This window comes from Sorghum bicolor, chromosome 2 (assembly GCF_000003195.3).
Source record: "Sorghum bicolor cultivar BTx623 chromosome 2, Sorghum_bicolor_NCBIv3, whole genome shotgun sequence".
NCBI lineage: Eukaryota > Viridiplantae > Streptophyta > Magnoliopsida > Poales > Poaceae > Sorghum > Sorghum bicolor.
In genome coordinates this window covers 71,732,912-71,749,751 of record NC_012871.2, presented here as the reverse complement: position 1 = coordinate 71,749,751, position 16,840 = coordinate 71,732,912, and the positions used below count along the sequence as shown (strand labels likewise).

The 16,840-nt window shown below is 46.7% G+C and overlaps 2 protein-coding genes across 2 annotated transcripts; both read right to left on the bottom strand.

The window, feature by feature from the left end:
* LOC8078957 (putative polyol transporter 1) lies at window positions 9,025-11,138 on the bottom strand. The gene is made up of 2 exons (XM_002460879.2): window positions 10,903-11,138; window positions 9,025-10,810 (listed from the first exon to the last, which is right to left on the bottom strand). The coding sequence occupies exons 1-2, from the start codon at window positions 11,012-11,014 to the stop codon at window positions 9,390-9,392; spliced, it is 1,533 nt and encodes a 510-aa protein (XP_002460924.1). The 5' UTR covers window positions 11,015-11,138; the 3' UTR covers window positions 9,025-9,389.
* LOC8078956 (polyol transporter 5) lies at window positions 13,580-15,929 on the bottom strand. Its single transcript, XM_002460878.2, has 2 exons — window positions 15,708-15,929; window positions 13,580-15,549 (listed from the first exon to the last, which is right to left on the bottom strand). The coding sequence occupies exons 1-2, from the start codon at window positions 15,817-15,819 to the stop codon at window positions 14,129-14,131; spliced, it is 1,533 nt and encodes a 510-aa protein (XP_002460923.1). The 5' UTR covers window positions 15,820-15,929; the 3' UTR covers window positions 13,580-14,128.

The following is a 16,840-nucleotide window of genomic DNA, read 5'->3' as shown; positions in this document are numbered from 1 at the left end:
TGGCGTTCGCTTCTTCATCCTCCGGGGTGTCTGCTGCTGTAGCACTCACCACCTTCCTTCCAGTCACCGAGAAACTCACCCGCACCAACCATCAATCATGGAAGGCACACGTTCTCTCGGCGCTTCGGGGGGCACAGCTCGCCGATTGGCTAGAGGCCAATGCCGAGCCGCCGGCCAAGTTCCTCACCAAGATCAAGCCTGATGATCCCGACAAGGCCAACCCCGACTACGCTACTTGGGTAGCCAAAGATCAGACAGTTCTAAGCTATCTGCTCACGAACCTGTCTAAAGAAGTTCTCGCTCAAGTCAACACCGAGGTCACCGCCAAAGGTGCATGGGCGGCCATTGAGGGACTCTTCGCGTCCCAGTCACGCGCCAAGATCATCACCACCCGTATGCAACTCGCTACGATCACCAAGGGTGCTTCCACCATTGGGGAATACTTCACCAAGATCAAGGCGCTCGCGGATCAGATGGCGGCTGCTGGCCGCAAGATTGAAGATGAGGAGCTTGTCTCCTATGTCCTCACCGGCCTTGGGGAGGATTTTGACTCCATCGTTGCAGCCATCTCCACCTGTGTGGAACCGATCTCCATCCACGAACTGCTCGCTCAACTCACCAGTCATGAGCAGCGCGTGGTTCTTCGCAATGGTGGTGACCAGCAGCCCTCGGCTAACGTCGTCACCAAGGGTGGTCGTCCCACTGCCTACCACAACCGAGGCAACGGTGTCGGCCGTGGTGGTGGTGGTGGTGGCCGCAATGACCGCGGTGACCGCGGTAGGCGCGGCTTTGCCCGTGGAAATCTCAATGGTGGACGCGGTAGCAACTTCATCCAGGGGCTCATCTGTCAGGTCTGCGGAAAAGAAGGTCATCCGGCCTTCCGTTGTTTCAAACGCTTCAACAAGGACTACAATGGAGGTCCCCCACAAAAGTCTGTCTCCTCGGCCAGCACCTCTTCGTATGGTGTTGACACGAACTGGTATGTTGACTCCGGCGCAACCGACCACATCACCGGGGAATTGGAGAAATTATCCTTCCGCGACAAGTACCACGGCGGCGAACAAGTTCATGCTGCCGACGGGCTAGGTATGAAGATTACAAATGTTGGTCATAGCTTTTTGCATACCCCTAGTAGAAATCTTCGTTTGCATAAAATTCTTCATGTTCCTCAATCTCATAAAAGCCTTTGCTCTGTCAATCGCCTTACCAAAGATAATAATGTGATTGTTGAATTTCACCCCGATCATTTTCTTATCAAGGAACAGGTGACGGGGAACATACTTCACAGAGGTCGGTGTGAGGGTGGTCTCTACCCTTTGTTGCTCCCATCGAATAAGTCGTCCAATAAGCAAGCCCTCCATGCTGTCAAGCTGGCTGCGTCCTTGTGGCACCATCGTCTAGGACATCCCTCTACTGCTGTAGTTCAGGAAGTTCTAAATCGCCACAAGCTCTCTTTCTTCAATGATTTCAATAAGTCTAGGGTGTGCGATGCATGTCAAAAAGGCAAAAGTCACCAGTTGCCTTACCCTAGATCAACTAGTTTGTCTTCTAGTCCTATGGATTTGATATTCTCCGATGTACCTGCTCCTAGTTCCATTGGTCGAAATAAATATTATGTTAGTTTCATTGATGATCACACCAAATTTGTTTGGTTGTATTTGCTGCGAAACAAATCTGAAGTGTTTGAGCGTTTTCGTGATTTCCAAAACCTTGTAGAACGACAGTTTGGATGTAAAATTCGTGCCATCCAAACTGATTGGGGAGGGGAGTACCAATCCCTGAACACGTTCTTTCAGCGGGTTGGCATTGCCCACCTTGTTTTCTGTCCTCATGCTCATCAACAAAATGGGGCCGCTGAACGTAAGCATCGCCACATAGTTGAAATGGGCCTTACTCTTTTGGCTCATGCTTCAATGCCCCTAAAATTCTGGGATGAAGCTTTTTCCACAGCTGTCTATCTGATCAATAGACTTCCCTCCAAAGTCATCGCCAATGACACACCCTTCCACCGTCTCTATGACACTAAACCTGACTATACTCTTCTCCGCACCTTTGGCTGTGCTGTGTGGCCCAATCTTCGTCCCTACAACCAGCACAAACTAGCCTTTCGTTCTAAACAATGCGTTTTTCTAGGCTACAGTGGTCTTCACAAAGGATATAAGTGTCTCGATCCAAAGGAAGGGCGTGTTTATATTTCCCGTGACGTTGTGTTTGATGAGCATGTTTTTCCCTTTGCTGCTCTTCATTCTAATGCTCGTGTTCTGCTCCGTAAAGAGATTTCTCTCCTTCCTGAACATCTTCAACCTTTTTCTACTAGCCCCGGGGGTGCAAATATGCATGATCATCGTTTGTGTTCTTCTAACCCTGCTAATGCCCCTGCGAGTTTCTCTCATGCTGATATTTCAGGAACACACGGTGATTCATTTGGTGAAGAAACGGTGTCACACGGTCCTGATCTCTCCAGTGGCGACGGGCGTCATTTTATGTGCTCCCGAGTCTCCGACATCACGCCATTTGAAGCAGATGCACCAGCCGCTACTGCCGAGGACCCAGGCGCATCCGCTTCGGGATCGGCTCCGCGGACCAGCTCGGTAGGCGTCACAGCGCCTGCGCACTCTGATCCGGGATCTTCTGCACCAGACTCCGCCGAGCCTCCGTCTGGCTCTACGTTGCCTCCGCCACAGCCGGATCCGATCGCCGGGGGACATCTGACCGCGTCGTTGTCTGGTGACGCGGGACAGAACTCGAGGCTGATCCCGATCACTGGATCCTCTACGGCTGCGACTACAGCTGATCCTGCGCCCGCGGCTGCGACTCCTACAGCTGATCATGCGCCTCCTCATGCGCCTCCTCTGCCTCAACGGCCTACAACACGTCTCCAGCGTGGAATCACAAAGCCAAAACGATTCACTGATGGTACAGTCCGTTGGGGTATGCTTTCTACTCTGAATACAGAAGAACCTTTCTCTCTTCAAGCTGCACTAAACGATAAAAATTGGTCTCAAGCCATGGCAACTGAAGCCTTGCTGCGCAATAAAACCTGGCATCTTGTTCCTCGTCCCAAGGGTAAAAATATTATTGGATGCAAATGGGTGTACAAGGTAAAACAGAAGGCTGATGGGTCTATTGACAGATACAAAGCCCGCCTTGTTGCCAAGGGTTTTAAGCAACAGTATGGTCTAGATTATGAAGAGACTTTTAGTCCGGTGGTAAAAGCAGCAACTATAAGATTGATTCTCTCTATTGCTGTCTCTCGTGGTTGGTCTCTTCGTCAGCTTGATGTTCAAAACGCTTTTCTCCATGGTATTCTAGAAGAAGAGGTTTATATGCAGCAGCCTCCTGGTTATGTCGATAAGAATCATCCAACTTATGTCTGCAAATTAGATAAGGCACTTTATGGACTTAAACAAGCACCCCGTGCTTGGTATGATAGGCTATGCAAGCGGTTACAAGCTCTCGGTTTTGTTCCTTCCAAGGCTGGCAAGTATTGTATCTTTGTACTTGTATATGTCGATGATATCATTGTTGCAAGTTCCTCTTCTGCAGCTACAGATGCACTGTTGAAAGATCTTCAGCGTGATTTTGCACTTAAGGATCTCGGTGATCTCCATTATTTTCTTGGCATTGAGGTAAAGCGTGTTTCAGATGGCCTGATTCTTTCTCAGGAAAAATATGCCACAGATATCTTAAAGCGGTCTGGTATGCACAATGCTAAGCCTGTGGATACTCCTTTGTCAACCTCTGAAAAATTACGATTGACAGATGGCAGTCCGCTTGGTCCAGATGACTCCACTAAGTACAGAAGTCTAGTTGGAGCTCTTCAGTATCTTACACTTACACGACCGGATATTTCCTTTGCTGTCAATAAGGTTTGTCAATTTCTTCATGCCCCAACTACGGTTCATTTCAGCTCTGTCAAGAGAATTCTTCGATATGTTCGTGGTACTGTTGGTTCTGGCATTAAGATCAAACGTTCCAGTTCTACTCTTGTCAGTGCATTCTCTGACGCTGATTGGGCTGGCTGTCTTGATGATCGTCGGTCAACCGGAGGTTTTGCCATCTTCTTTGGTGACAACTTGATTTCTTGGATGGCACGGAAACAACCTACTGTATCACATTCTAGCACAGAGGCTGAATACAAAGCACTGGCTAATGCTACTGCAGAAACAATATGGATTCAGAAACTGTTGACTGAATTACGTGTTCCTCATCCTCCTGCAGCTCGGTTGTGGTGTGACAACTTGGGTGCCACTTATTTATCAGCCAATCCTGTTTTTCATGCACGCACTAAACATATTGAAGTGGATTTTCATTTTGTTCGTGAGCGTGTTGCTCAAAAGTTGCTGCAAGTTCGGTTCATTGGCTCTGAAGATCAATTAGCAGATGGTTTCACTAAAGCTATTGGTGCAGTTAAGTTGAAACAATTTTGTCACAATCTTAACCTTGTTCGTGGCTAAGATTGAGGGGGGATATTAGAATATACGTTTTCATGTACAAGATATGCCGTGTAGATTATAAACGGCATATCTTTCCTTACTTGTAGAGAAGGTTGTTTGATAGATATTTTTGATAGGTTGTTGTAATCCTAACTTGATGTACAAGCCATGCTGAGGGCTGTTCTCAGATTATATAAACATGCAACCGAGGATCCCTAGGGGTAACCTCGTTCATCTACTTTCACAGGCCCAACCCGAGGACTCTTGTGCATTGTTACAAAAACTTTCTTGTTTGTCTCGTTCGTAGTGTACTCTTTTGTGGAGCGCGCGATGGCGTGAATTATTGTTGTCAGTGTCGCGTGTGCTTTGCAAATGCAAGTTGCAAACCTGTTGTTTTGTTCCAAGAGGGACTATTATAAAACTTGATTTTAGAAGACTAATCATTTTATTCGTAGAGGTGTTTGGATGCACATGTATATACCTTATTCCACATATGTCAAAGTAGATTGTGGTGGGAATTAAACTAAATTCCAGAAAGCAATTTAATTTCTTGCCTACATGTGCTCTTAGTACATCGATCATTAAATATCTTGATGTGAATTCAGTGGTGGATGTGCTATGAGCACATGCCCTTAATGGCACATTTTACTTTAACCTAAATTTCACCTCAATTCGTTTGAACACACATATATTAAGATATGGATAAAAGTGCATCCAAATAAGCCCTTACTAAATTTCAAAGGTAGTCAGTCTATTTGCGTGAGAAAGTCTTAAAATCAATATCTCTGAAAATAGAGCACAACTTTATTAACCACTAACAACTCTAGCCCCCTAAATCCTCTCCTATCTCACTCCATCAGCTATCACCCCTCTCTTGGTAGCACTAGCGCGGTAGCGCCTCTCTCTCTCTCTCTCTCTCTCTCTCTCTCTCTCTCTCTCTCTCTGCAGACTCTATCTCCCCTATCTTCCGATCCTCTTCGGGTGCAGGTGATCGCACGCGAGGCAAGCGCAAAAGTCTGGATACCTTAATGGCTCTGGTGTCATGACAGCTCTGAAAAGAATAGAGTGTGAGGGCCTTCAGGAGCCAAGTCATGTTGGCCTCGCAGGCTCGCAGCTTCTCCAACTAATCAAGCAAAAGGGTGAGGTCTGGATTGCAGCATGTGCAGTGCATCTAAGTCAAGTTTGGTCTTTCTAGTGTGATAGTGTCTAGCGTTTAATATTCTCTGGTTGCTTATGTCATTTTAATACAACCACAACTCAAAGTCTATGTGCATGCGTTGCATCCCGTGTCATGTATCCAAACTACTTTCATTCCTCCTAATACAATGATACACAACTTTTCTATGTATTTGTAAAAAAAAGAAAAAAAATCACGCGAGGCAAGCGGGCTCTCCAATGCAAGATGATTTTTTGAAGGTGAATGCATCTACATTGACTATCAACCATCCATCTGACAGTGGAGTCCATTTATGGACTAATATCAATTAGATTCACACTTGAAGGTGTACAGGTGTAGGTTGCTTTGTAGAATACATAAAGATGATCTTTCTATAAGCTTTTGTCGATTAAACGATGGAGTGAGGATCATTATGTTCTCACCATTTTTAAAAGCATTTCTTGCCTTAACGTGCCACACATTGGAGCCATCCTCGGTAAGATTATTTTCGTTTTAGGTGGTGCTTTAATTGTCCATAGTGGTTTCCATGGTTTAGAAGATTCATGATGATCTGAAGTCTTCTATCAAAAAAATGATGATCTGAAGTCTCGCTTATGCCATTTTCACTCAGAAAATGATGAAGGCTTTCCATACTCTTGAGGGAGTATTCTGATTTGATGGTGTATATATATCCGATTTGGTGTGTGGACAAGAAGGAAATTCATCCCACAAGAAGTGTAAGTGGTACTATGTTCTTTTCGTCATCTTTGTCAAAGTATGATCGAACAATCTCCTCATTCCAACTGCTTGCAATCTCATCCTCTTTTTTTCTGCAGTCTTATCCATGAGACAGAGAGAATGCACCTTCATAGTCTTTGTGTTGGGAGACGATTGAAGTCTGTTCATGACGTGCTTAGGCCACAAACAATTGGAGGCCCATTTGCTTTTGTGCGTGCGTATGCACCACGGCAGGGCAGTCGTAAACTCGAGGTCTGTTTTTCCAGGTTTTGTGGCCCATGCAAATTTCAGGTCCAGATTTTTATATTTCTATTTTTAGTCTTCTATTTCATTTGATTTATTTATTTTTTTGTTTACATACTTTTATATCCAGTGCAGTGCATACGTTTATATACATGAACGTACACTTATCTGTACGTATGCATAGCCTACTTTTATAAATACCTCTAGAGGATTGATGCTTATTTTTTTATTCTTTCTACCACTTTTTTTATTTTTAGTAAAAATTGGCAGGCTTTGTGAAAACGTCTTATAATTTAAAACGAATGAAATATTATGAAAAAAAAGATGCTTCACCTACCGTGGATTTATGATGTGTGCACGAGACTCTCATACATTGCAGTGTCTACCACTATCTATATGACTATATGGTGATTCTTTTCACTAAACTTTTTTCTGTTGCTGAAGTTTAGAGCAACTTCAGTAGTAGACTCCAAATCAAGGCTCCCATTTTTAATTTGGGTGCCCACCCTCGTTTTCGTTGGCCTAAATTTATATACTTCTACTCCAGCAGTGGCACCCAAATAAAGGCCCCCAAATTCTTTTAGGTAGACACTGACGAAAGGGACCCGCTCCATCCTCTCTATGAAATGAGCTATACTCACGGGAAGTGGAGTCGTGGATTGGGAGCGCATGCAGTCGTGGCTAGCGGCGCTATTGTCGGCGTGCAAGCGACTAGGGAGGAGAGGAGTTGAGCGCGGGAGGAGCTTAGCGCCATGAGGTGCCGCACCCTATGGAGGAGTTGTCCTCGGGAGAAGCCAAGCATCAAGGAGTGCCGCACCCGATGGCGGAGCACCGGGGAGGAGCCGAGCACCGGGAGGGGCACAACGCTCATCGGAGGGGAGAGGGGCGTGACCCAGCGGTGGAGAAATGCCGCTAGTGGAGCTCGGGGGTGGAGGGAGGGAGCACGACGGTGGATATCAGAACCATAGAGATAGGCGAGTCCACGTTATATGTGTGTGGGGAGGAAATGACCATACTGTAGGATAGGGTCCGAGGTGTTGAGCCAACAGGAATTAGGCCTGGGGGAGGATTTGGGTGCCCAACCAAATATGTGGTCTATAGTAGAGGCCCTGCTGGAGTACTGTTTTTGACTTTGGCATCCATATTTATTTAGCTATTGGGGTTCAAGTAGGGGCTCCGCTAACTAGGTGAGGTGAAAAAGGAGAACGCTTGCCCGCTTAGGGCTCCGTTTCTATTTTAACTAGACGATATACCCGTTGTTGCAGATATCTTATGTTGTATGTATGAAGAATTTCTATAGGGAAATTAATAGTACTTCTTCCATCCTAACTTATAAGTCATTTCAAAATTTTAGAGAGTCAAAATATTTTAAGTTTGATCAAAATTATAGAAACAATTACATATCAAATAGATATACTATGAAAATATAATTGAAAAAAGAACTTAATGGTACTTAGTTGATATCATAAATATTATTATCTTATTATATAAATTTGATCAAACTTGAGATACTTTGGCCTCCAAAATTTTAGAAATGACTTTATAATTTGAGATGCTTGGGATTATTTATCGACATCGAATCGAATAGTGCAAAGCCTTACCAATTTGGAGCTAACCCACTCGGTCATTAATCAGGAAAAATTCATGGAGATTTGGAGAGAGAGAGAGAGAGAGAATCCAGGAAAAATGTTGAGTGCAAAACAGTCTAGATTCAGACTGCGTGCAGCCCTACGCTGAAATCAAGGTTTTAAGTCCGTTCACTTGAATTTATTTACCAAATCTAAGTGACAGAGCTCGAGTCAAAATTAGAGGGAGAGGAGGAGAGCAATTGTACTGTACCTTTCTTGTTCATCACTCTCTACCTGCTGCAACCAAAATGTTTTCGAAACTAAACAAGGCCTCACTCTCTACATGTTGCAGCGTACAACCGTATCACTATATGCACTGAGGCCTTGTTTAGTTCCCTCCAAAAACTAAAAACTTTTCAACATTCTCCGTCACATCAAATCTTATGGCACATGCATGAAGCATTAAATATAGACGAAAACAAAAATTAATTATACAGTTTGTCTGTAAATTACGAGATGAATCTTTTAACCCTAGTTAGTCTATGATTGGATAATATTTACCACAAACAAACGAAAGTGCTACAGTGTCAAAATCTAAAAACTTTTCGGAACTAAATAAGGCCTGATTTGTGAAGATGTTGACCTGTGCACTAATAAATTATTAGTAGGTGTTGTTCATTAGCTGAATTGCTTAGAGCAGCAGCTTTGCGCTAACATGATCTACACTTAGTGTCCTTATAAATTTGCGACCAGGTGGACACTGCTCAGGTTAATTTAGTGTAGATCTATCAGTTATTTAGTATTTTTTCTAACAAATTAGTGAATAATATTTTTAGCTATAACAAAAAGTACTATTTATTTATCTATTATGAAACAAAAATACTGTTAAATGACATCATTGCATGCACACCGACGCTGGCATGATATTTATTTGTATAATTGGAATAAACAATATGCACGTGCCCGTTGCTACATTGAGGATTCACCGCTGGCATGACAAGCACACGCGACGCTGACACCAATAAATTCAGCCTGTCTTGCAGAAGTCTCTAGCTGAACCGCTGGACCACGCCGTCTCTCACTCTCTCTCCTGCCGCCCCACGAGTCCACGAGGCCAATCTTGCCACGCTGCTTCAAGTTTTTTTTTTTTCTTTTTGTTTGTGGGAGTTGAGCTCTGCTCTGGCAAAAGACGCTGCATCAATCATTGGCTCATTGCCAGCACTGCAGGGTAGTTGGTTTTCCTTCCATCTACATGGTGGGCATTTCCACCACCTTCTCCTTGGCAGCGGTGTCGTCTGCTTGAGCCATGTCGATGTCTGGCATGCCGAACAGCTTGCCCATCTCCTCCAGCGTACGACCGCGGGTCTCCGGAAGGCACGTGAAGAAGAAAACCCACCCCACCGCGGCGATGCCGGAGTAGAGGAAGAAGCTGCCGCCGATGGTGATACCCTTCGAGAGGGACAGGAAGGTCATGGAGATCACGGCGCTGGTAACGCGGTTGCACGCCATGCCGACCGCGAAGCCTAGCGCGCGCACCTGCAGTGGGAATATCTCCGAGTTGTACACGCCCGTGATGGGGCCGAGCCCTATCGAGAAGAAGGCGACGTAGGCCAGCGTGGACGCGATGCACAGAGCTACGGCCGACGGGATCTTGGCGTCCGGGTGATGCCCCACGACGGTGAGCCCCGTCCCGAGGCCGATGAGAGCTACGATCATTCCACCCGCGCTGGTCAGCAGCAGAGGCCGACGCCCGACGCGGTCCAGCAGGAACGTGGCCACCAGGATGAAAAGCGTCTTGCTGACGCCCACCGCGCAGGTGACGCCCAGGAGCTTGTTGTCGTCGGTGATCCCCGCGCTCTTGAACACGCTCGGGCTGTACAGGACGACGGAATCGCTGCCAGAAGCCTGCTGGAAGAAGTGCAGGCCGACGCCCGATAGCAGTATGCGTCGGATCGCCGGGATTGGGGAAAAGATGAGCGCCTTCCACACCTGCATCTCGCCACCGTTCCGCTCCTTTGGTACGGTGACCACGTCTCCGTCGAGGTCCTTTGGAATCCCCGCGGCGACCTTGATGTCAGCCAGCCGCTCTGCGGCCTCCTCTGGCGAGGCAGAGGTCTTCTCTAGCACAGCCCTGGCGTCCGCGAGGCGGCCCTTCATGACAAGCCACCGAGGCGACTCGGGCATGCAGAACACCATGAGCGCGAGCAGGGCGGACGGCGCTGCGCCGATGCCGAGCATGACACGCCAGCCGAGGTGGAGCGGGAGGCGAGCGAACGTGAAGTTCGACAAGTAGCCGAGCAGGATACCGATGTTGATGAACACTTCCGGGAAGGACGTGAGGAAGCCGCGGGATGCCGCCGGCGAGATCTCGGCGGTGTACACGGGCGCGATCATACCCCCGAAGCCCACACCAACTCCGGCCACGAAGCGTCCCACCATGAGCATGCCGTAGTTGACGGCGAAACCCATGAGCAACGCGCCCACGAAGAAGATGACAGCAGCGAAGACGACAGTCAAGCGGCGACCGATCCTGTCGGACGTCCGCGCGCCAGCGAAGGATCCGATCAGCGAGTAGACACTGAGAATTCCTATCATGATCTCCAGCTGCACGTCCGTGATCTTCAGGTCCTTCTTGATGTACATCGCCGCTCCACTCATCACCCCAATGTCTACAGAGTTGATTGACAGTACACAAACTTCGTCTACAAACTCTTGGAAAGCAAAACGAAAAATATTTCGACAACGATGAAAGAACGGGTACCATAGCCGAGTATGACGGAGGCCATGGAGGCGAGGATAGCACAGATGGAGGCATACTTGACGTTGCTCTTCTTCGTGGGCTCGATGGCCTCTGCGAGGTCGGCGGAAGCCATCGTTAACTTAAGGGCTACTTCTTGATCTCTGATTAGAGACAAAATGTGTGATTTACTGAAGTGTTGTGTTGAAGCAGACGCATATATATAGAGTACAGACAAAGAGCAATGGGCCAATGGCCAATGGTCTGATACAGGATAGGATCATTTCATTTGGTCCTCCAGTCAATGATGGCATGGCGCTGGACGACTGTGACTTGAGTAAAGGCAGCTCAGCTGCTTTTCTCAACATATACATTTTTTTCTGAAAAATGTACAAGCAGATACTCCGTACTCTCTATTCGTATCAAAATTAGAAGTTGTTTTAGACAAGATTTAGGTCAAATATTGAGAATAAAAATCAAATAATTTTTAAATTATTGAGTTTGTAAATAAAAAATATGAATAGATTTATCATGAAAAATACTTTCATAAATATATGTATATATCATTTTTTATAAATATTTTTATAAAAATAAAAGGTTAAAATTGTGTTTTGAAGACCGTGTCGCTGTCCAAAACGAATTCTTAAATCTGACGTGAAGGGAGTATGCTCCTCCCCACGGTGACGTGGCCCTTTGACCACCAAGAGTCCGAGAACAGGCAGTTCGGCTGCTTCTTCCTCCATCTTCTCTTTCTTTCTTTCTTAACTCCCTCTGTTTAAAAAAATAACTTCTAAAACAGTTAATTTATCCTAAATATATATAACTAATAATATTTACGATAGATATCACTAGCTTAATTTGGAACATATTCTCATAACAAACCTAGTTATTGCGCCAAAGCTTCGGTGCCACCTCCCCAGTGCTCACGGGAGCCATTAGTGTAAAAACACTCCACCAAGCTCCATTTTCAAACATTTTCAAATGACTACAATAAGTATCAATCTAGATGACCATCACCTTTAGGAATGAGTTAGAATTTAAAAAAATATTTTTTTTCATCATTATATATAGTACAACTGTCTTTTCTTCTCTAATACACATGGCCAGCGAAAACAAAGTCCTATAGCTATACCTTGGCCTTGCACTTTTTTTCCTCCTTTGCGCTTCTCCATCATCTCCTCAAAGAGCTTATCTGCCACAGCAAGCATCCATCGCCTTCACTCTTCACTTGTTGAGCCTTTGTACCATTTGATCCTTGACAAGTTGACATCTCCACTTTATGGCTTCATGAAGCTCAACTCTAGGTTGTAGACTAAGCCTAACCATTTATATCACATGAAACATGATAGTGCACAAGTATTATCAGTCAATTACCAAAATCCAATTAGGTCTTTCAATCAGCCTCCACCCTCACCTAACCACCTTCAGATGTCCTTTTTAGTCTTGCTCAACATGGGCTGAACCACCACGGCCACCGGTATGGTCACCGCCCCCAAGCCCCCTTCTAAGCTAAGACATTGGTGTTCCTTGCCACCCTCCTCCTAAACCCTAACTGTTTTTCTCAAATGTTTTACCAAACGACATTCAGCTCAAGCAGAGATGTTGCTCCATATGAGAAACTGGAGCCGAAGCTGGAGAGCCGTTTTAAGAGCCAGATCCCTACATGTAACTTCTGTCCCACAAAAAATTATACGTCCAAATTGTGTGCATATAAGTTTATTATAACTTTTCAAAAATGGAAAGTTGCATCAAACGACTATAGGTCCAACTTTTTTTTTTTTGACAAGTGACTATATATAGGTCCAACGTTTGGGTCTCATTCCAGCAATCGTCCGTTGACTAGCAGGCCCGCACACGCATGGCTCGAAAATTAACACGGCCCATCCACATGCCAATGCCACACCATATAGTAATTAGGATTAAGGATTACATATGTGTTATTATTAGTTACTCCCTCTATCTCAAATTGTAAGTCATTCCAAGAATTTTGGAGAGTCAAACCATTTTCACGTTTGACCAAAATTATAGAGAAAAATACTAAGATTTGTAACGTAAAGTGAATATATTATGAAAATATAATTAAGAAAGAATCTAATGATACTTAGTTAGTACTATAATAATTATTATTTTATAATATAAATTTAGTCAAACTTAGAAAAATTTGACTCTCCAAGATTTTTGAAATGACTTACAATTTGAGATGGAGGGAGTATAATAGTACTAAATTAACTAGGAAAGATCATCCCGTTGGTTATAGTGGTCTAGCAGGTTCATTGACCAACCTACATTTGAACTCTCGGGCCCTTATTTATTAGATTTAAAAAGTTTTTGCCGTTTCACTTTCGTTCGTATTTGGTAATTATTGTCTAACCATAGACTAATTAGGCTCAAAAGATTCGTCTCTCAAATAACATACAAACTATGTAATTAATTATTATTTTTATTTATATTTAGTATTCTATGCATGTACGACAAGATTCGATGTGATGAAAAATCTTGAAAAGTTTTTGAATTTTGGGATCAACTAAACAAGGCTTCACTCGTCTCTCGAAATTGGGGCACTGACAAGGTACTTGAAGTTTATTAAGCTATATATATGTGAACCACACCCCAACCCCAGATTCCAATCCCGTGAGGCGTGAGCAGTTGATTAAGCCTAACTTGCTGCGTTAACCAACGGTTACCATTTGATAATGATAAATAATATCCGCATGATCGCAGAACGACAAATTAAATCCATTAGATCATGGTAGATATCGTTTCCTTATTACACTTTCTCCATGGCTTGCTTGACTCCCTCAGTAAACCACTACCAATTTTCTAGCCTCCATGACTCGTGCAGCGAGGCAACAGCACCACCCGTTACACACAGCTTATATAGTTATTACAGGACGAACTAACGTGACTGACACCTCTAGTAATGTACACTACACACCCGGCAACATGCCATTGGCGGCCACAGCGACTCCAACAACTTGCTAGCTAGCTCACCCATCTTACGGACAAAACAAAGCACGAAACACAGGGCATGTACTTAGAAATGAATTAAGAAGCTTTAAGAGCCACGAGCTGGCCGGCCTGATCGAGCTTTGCTGGCTGTCGTTCTCCAGCTGCACCGGACCAGCGAGCGAATCTTCCCACGTTACTTCACCCTAGCTATCTCATATGGCAACAATGGCAGCTAGCTAGCTGCCTACTGCTCAAGTTCTTCGCATGAACCCCCTCAATAAGACCCTCTATTTTGAAGTCATTAGTTGGTGGCGGCCATTTCGAGCTTCTTGTCTTTCGTGGCTCCGTCCTGGGGTTTCAGGTCGTCGTCGGTGGCGCCGAACAGCTTGTGCATCGCCTCCAGCGTCCGGCCGCGGGTCTCCGGGAGGAAGGTGAAGAAGAACACCCACGCGAGCACCGCGACGCCGGCGTAGAGGAAGAAGGCGCCGCCGATGGTGATGGCCTTGGTCAGCGAGATGAAGGTCATGGAGATCACGCCGCTGGTCACGCGGTTGGAGGCCACGCCCAGTGCGCAGCCGAGCGCGCGCACGTGCAGCGGGAACACCTCGGAGCTGTACACCCACGTGATGGGGCCCATGCCGATGGAGAAGAAGGCCACGTAGGCCATGGTGGACGCGATGGCCACACCGATGGCCCAGGGGATCTTGCCGTCCGGGTGGTGCTCAATGACGGTGAGCCCGGCGGCGAGGCCGACCAGCGAGATGATCATGCCGCCCACGCTGCTCAGGAGCAGCGGCCGCCGGCCGACTCTGTCGAGCAGGAACGTGGCCACCAGGATGAAGAGCGTCTTGGTGACGCCCACCGCGCAGGTGGTGCCCAGGAGCTGGTTGTCGCTGGTGATGCCGGCGGCCTTGAACACGCGCGGGCTGTAGAGCACCACGGCGTCGATGCCGGACGCCTGCTGGAAGAAGTGGATGCCGAGGCCCGAGAGGAGGATGCGGCGCATGGCCGGGGTCGGGGACAGGATGAGCTCCTTCCACACCCGCGCCTCGCCGCTGTTCTGTTTCTTGGGCACGGCGACCACGTCGCCGTCGAGCTCCTGTGGGATGCCGGCGGCCGCCTTGATATCAGCGAGCCTCTCCGCGGCCTCCTCTGGCGTGTCGGAGGTCTTCCCCAGCACCACCTTGGCATCCGCCAGGCGGCCCTTCATGACGAGCCACCGGGGCGACTCGGGCATGCCCAGCACCATGAGGGCGAGCACGACGGACGGCGCCGCGCCGATGCCGAGCATGACGCGCCAGCCGAGGCGGAGCGAGAGGTGAGAGAAGGCGTAGTTGGAGACGTAGCCCAGAAGGATGCCGAAGTTGATGAACACCTCCGGGAAGGACGTCAGGAAGCCGCGGGCCGACGCGGGGGACACCTCAGCGGTGTACACGGGCGCGATCATGAGCGCGTAGCCCACGCCGACGCCGGCGACGAAGCGGCCGAACATGAGCATCCCGTAGTTGACGGCGAAGCCCATGAGGAAGGCGCCCGCGAAGAAGATGACCGCAGCGAAGACGATGGTGTAGCGGCGGCCGATCCAGTCGGACGTCCGTCCCGCGGCGAAGGAGCCGATGAGGGAGTAGACGTTGAGGATGCCCATCAGGATCTCCAGCTGCACGTCGGTGATTCCCAGGTCCTTCTTGATGTATAGCGACGCACCGCTCATCACTCCGATATCTGCAATGCAAAGACCGGCCGTACATCATGAGCCCATGCCCATGCAAAAAAGCAAAAACTAATCGAACCGTCCGTTTCTTCTGCGGCTGATGCTAATGCTAATTTGGTTTGAGAAAAAAAACACTGATTGACTGATAAGCTCAAGCGAGTGTTTGTACCATAGCCAAGAAGGATGGAGGTCATGGAGGCGAGGATGGCGCAGGCGAAGGCGAAGCGGACGTTGCCCTTCTTCCCGGGCTCGACGGCCTCTGGCAGCGCAGCGGAAGCCATCGTTGACGGCCTCTTGCTCTGCTCTGTGCTGTACTGCAGACTCGATGCCGATGGTTTATTAGTGGTGCTGTGTGCTGTACGCAGTGTAGTGTTCTATCTCAAGGACGCAATATATAGACAAGAGGAGGCAGGATCACCGGTCGGCTCCATCCAAGCGAGTTTCAAACGAAGAACTGGAAAGAAATACGGGCCCACATGCGGTCACTGTTGGTGTGGGCCACTGCTCCCAGGTTGCAGTTGCAGACACCGGCGTCTTACTGAGCTGCATGAGAATGACCACTGGGTCCGGGATCCTGACGTCATTGGTCCCACTGGTTGTTGGCTCGTCCGGCGTTTCTTGGGTTCCGAAAAATGAAAAGTTTTCGGTGTAGCATTTTCGTTTGTTTGTGACAAATATTATCTAATTATGGACTAACTAGGATCAAAAAAATTGTCTCGTGATTTACAGTTAAACTGTGTAATTAGTTTTTATTTTCGTCTATATTTAATATTTTCATGCATGTACCATAAGATTCGATGTGACGAGGAATCTTGAAAACTTTTTGGTTTTTCAGATTGAACTAGGCCTTGAGCTCTCTCTCGTCTATGCCAGATGGGACAACGGCTCTCCTTTGATAAGCTGAATTAGGTAATGCAAGTGACAATAAACAATTGTAAAAGCGCGCGCACACCAGTGATTGATTTGCTTTCTTTGTAAGTACTTGTAACATGATATCTTTGGATTATAAGAGCCAAGAAGAGGGGAAAAGTTCACCCTAGCTAGTGCAGCCTACAGAGAGACTTTTTAGTGTGCGTGCAAAAATCATTGTTGTTTTGCATTAACAAAGTCATACAGGTAGCATATTATAAGGCAAAATTTTAGCTTCTTTCGTCAGAAAAAGACAAAGCAATAACCAGCCTATGTACTGGTAACTACCGAGCTCGTCGGCCCAGGACTTGTTTAGTTCCCAAAAAATTTATAAAATTTTTTAGATTTCCCGTCACATCGAATCTTTCAACATATGCATAAAACATTAAATAT

Bases quoted from the DNA above. Each gene is read 5' to 3' on its own strand.
- LOC8078957 (XM_002460879.2), bottom strand. From the start codon at position 11,014: ATGGCTTCCGCCGACCTCGCAGAGGCCATCGAGCCCACGAAGAAGAGC. The intron at 10,811-10,902 runs GTACCCGTTCTT...TCAACTCTGTAG, and splicing joins CTCCGTCATACTCGGCTATG to ACATTGGGGTGATGAGTGGA.
- LOC8078956 (XM_002460878.2), bottom strand. From the start codon at position 15,819: ATGGCTTCCGCTGCGCTGCCAGAGGCCGTCGAGCCCGGGAAGAAGGGC. The intron at 15,550-15,707 runs GTACAAACACTC...TTTGCATTGCAG, and splicing joins CTCCATCCTTCTTGGCTATG to ATATCGGAGTGATGAGCGGT.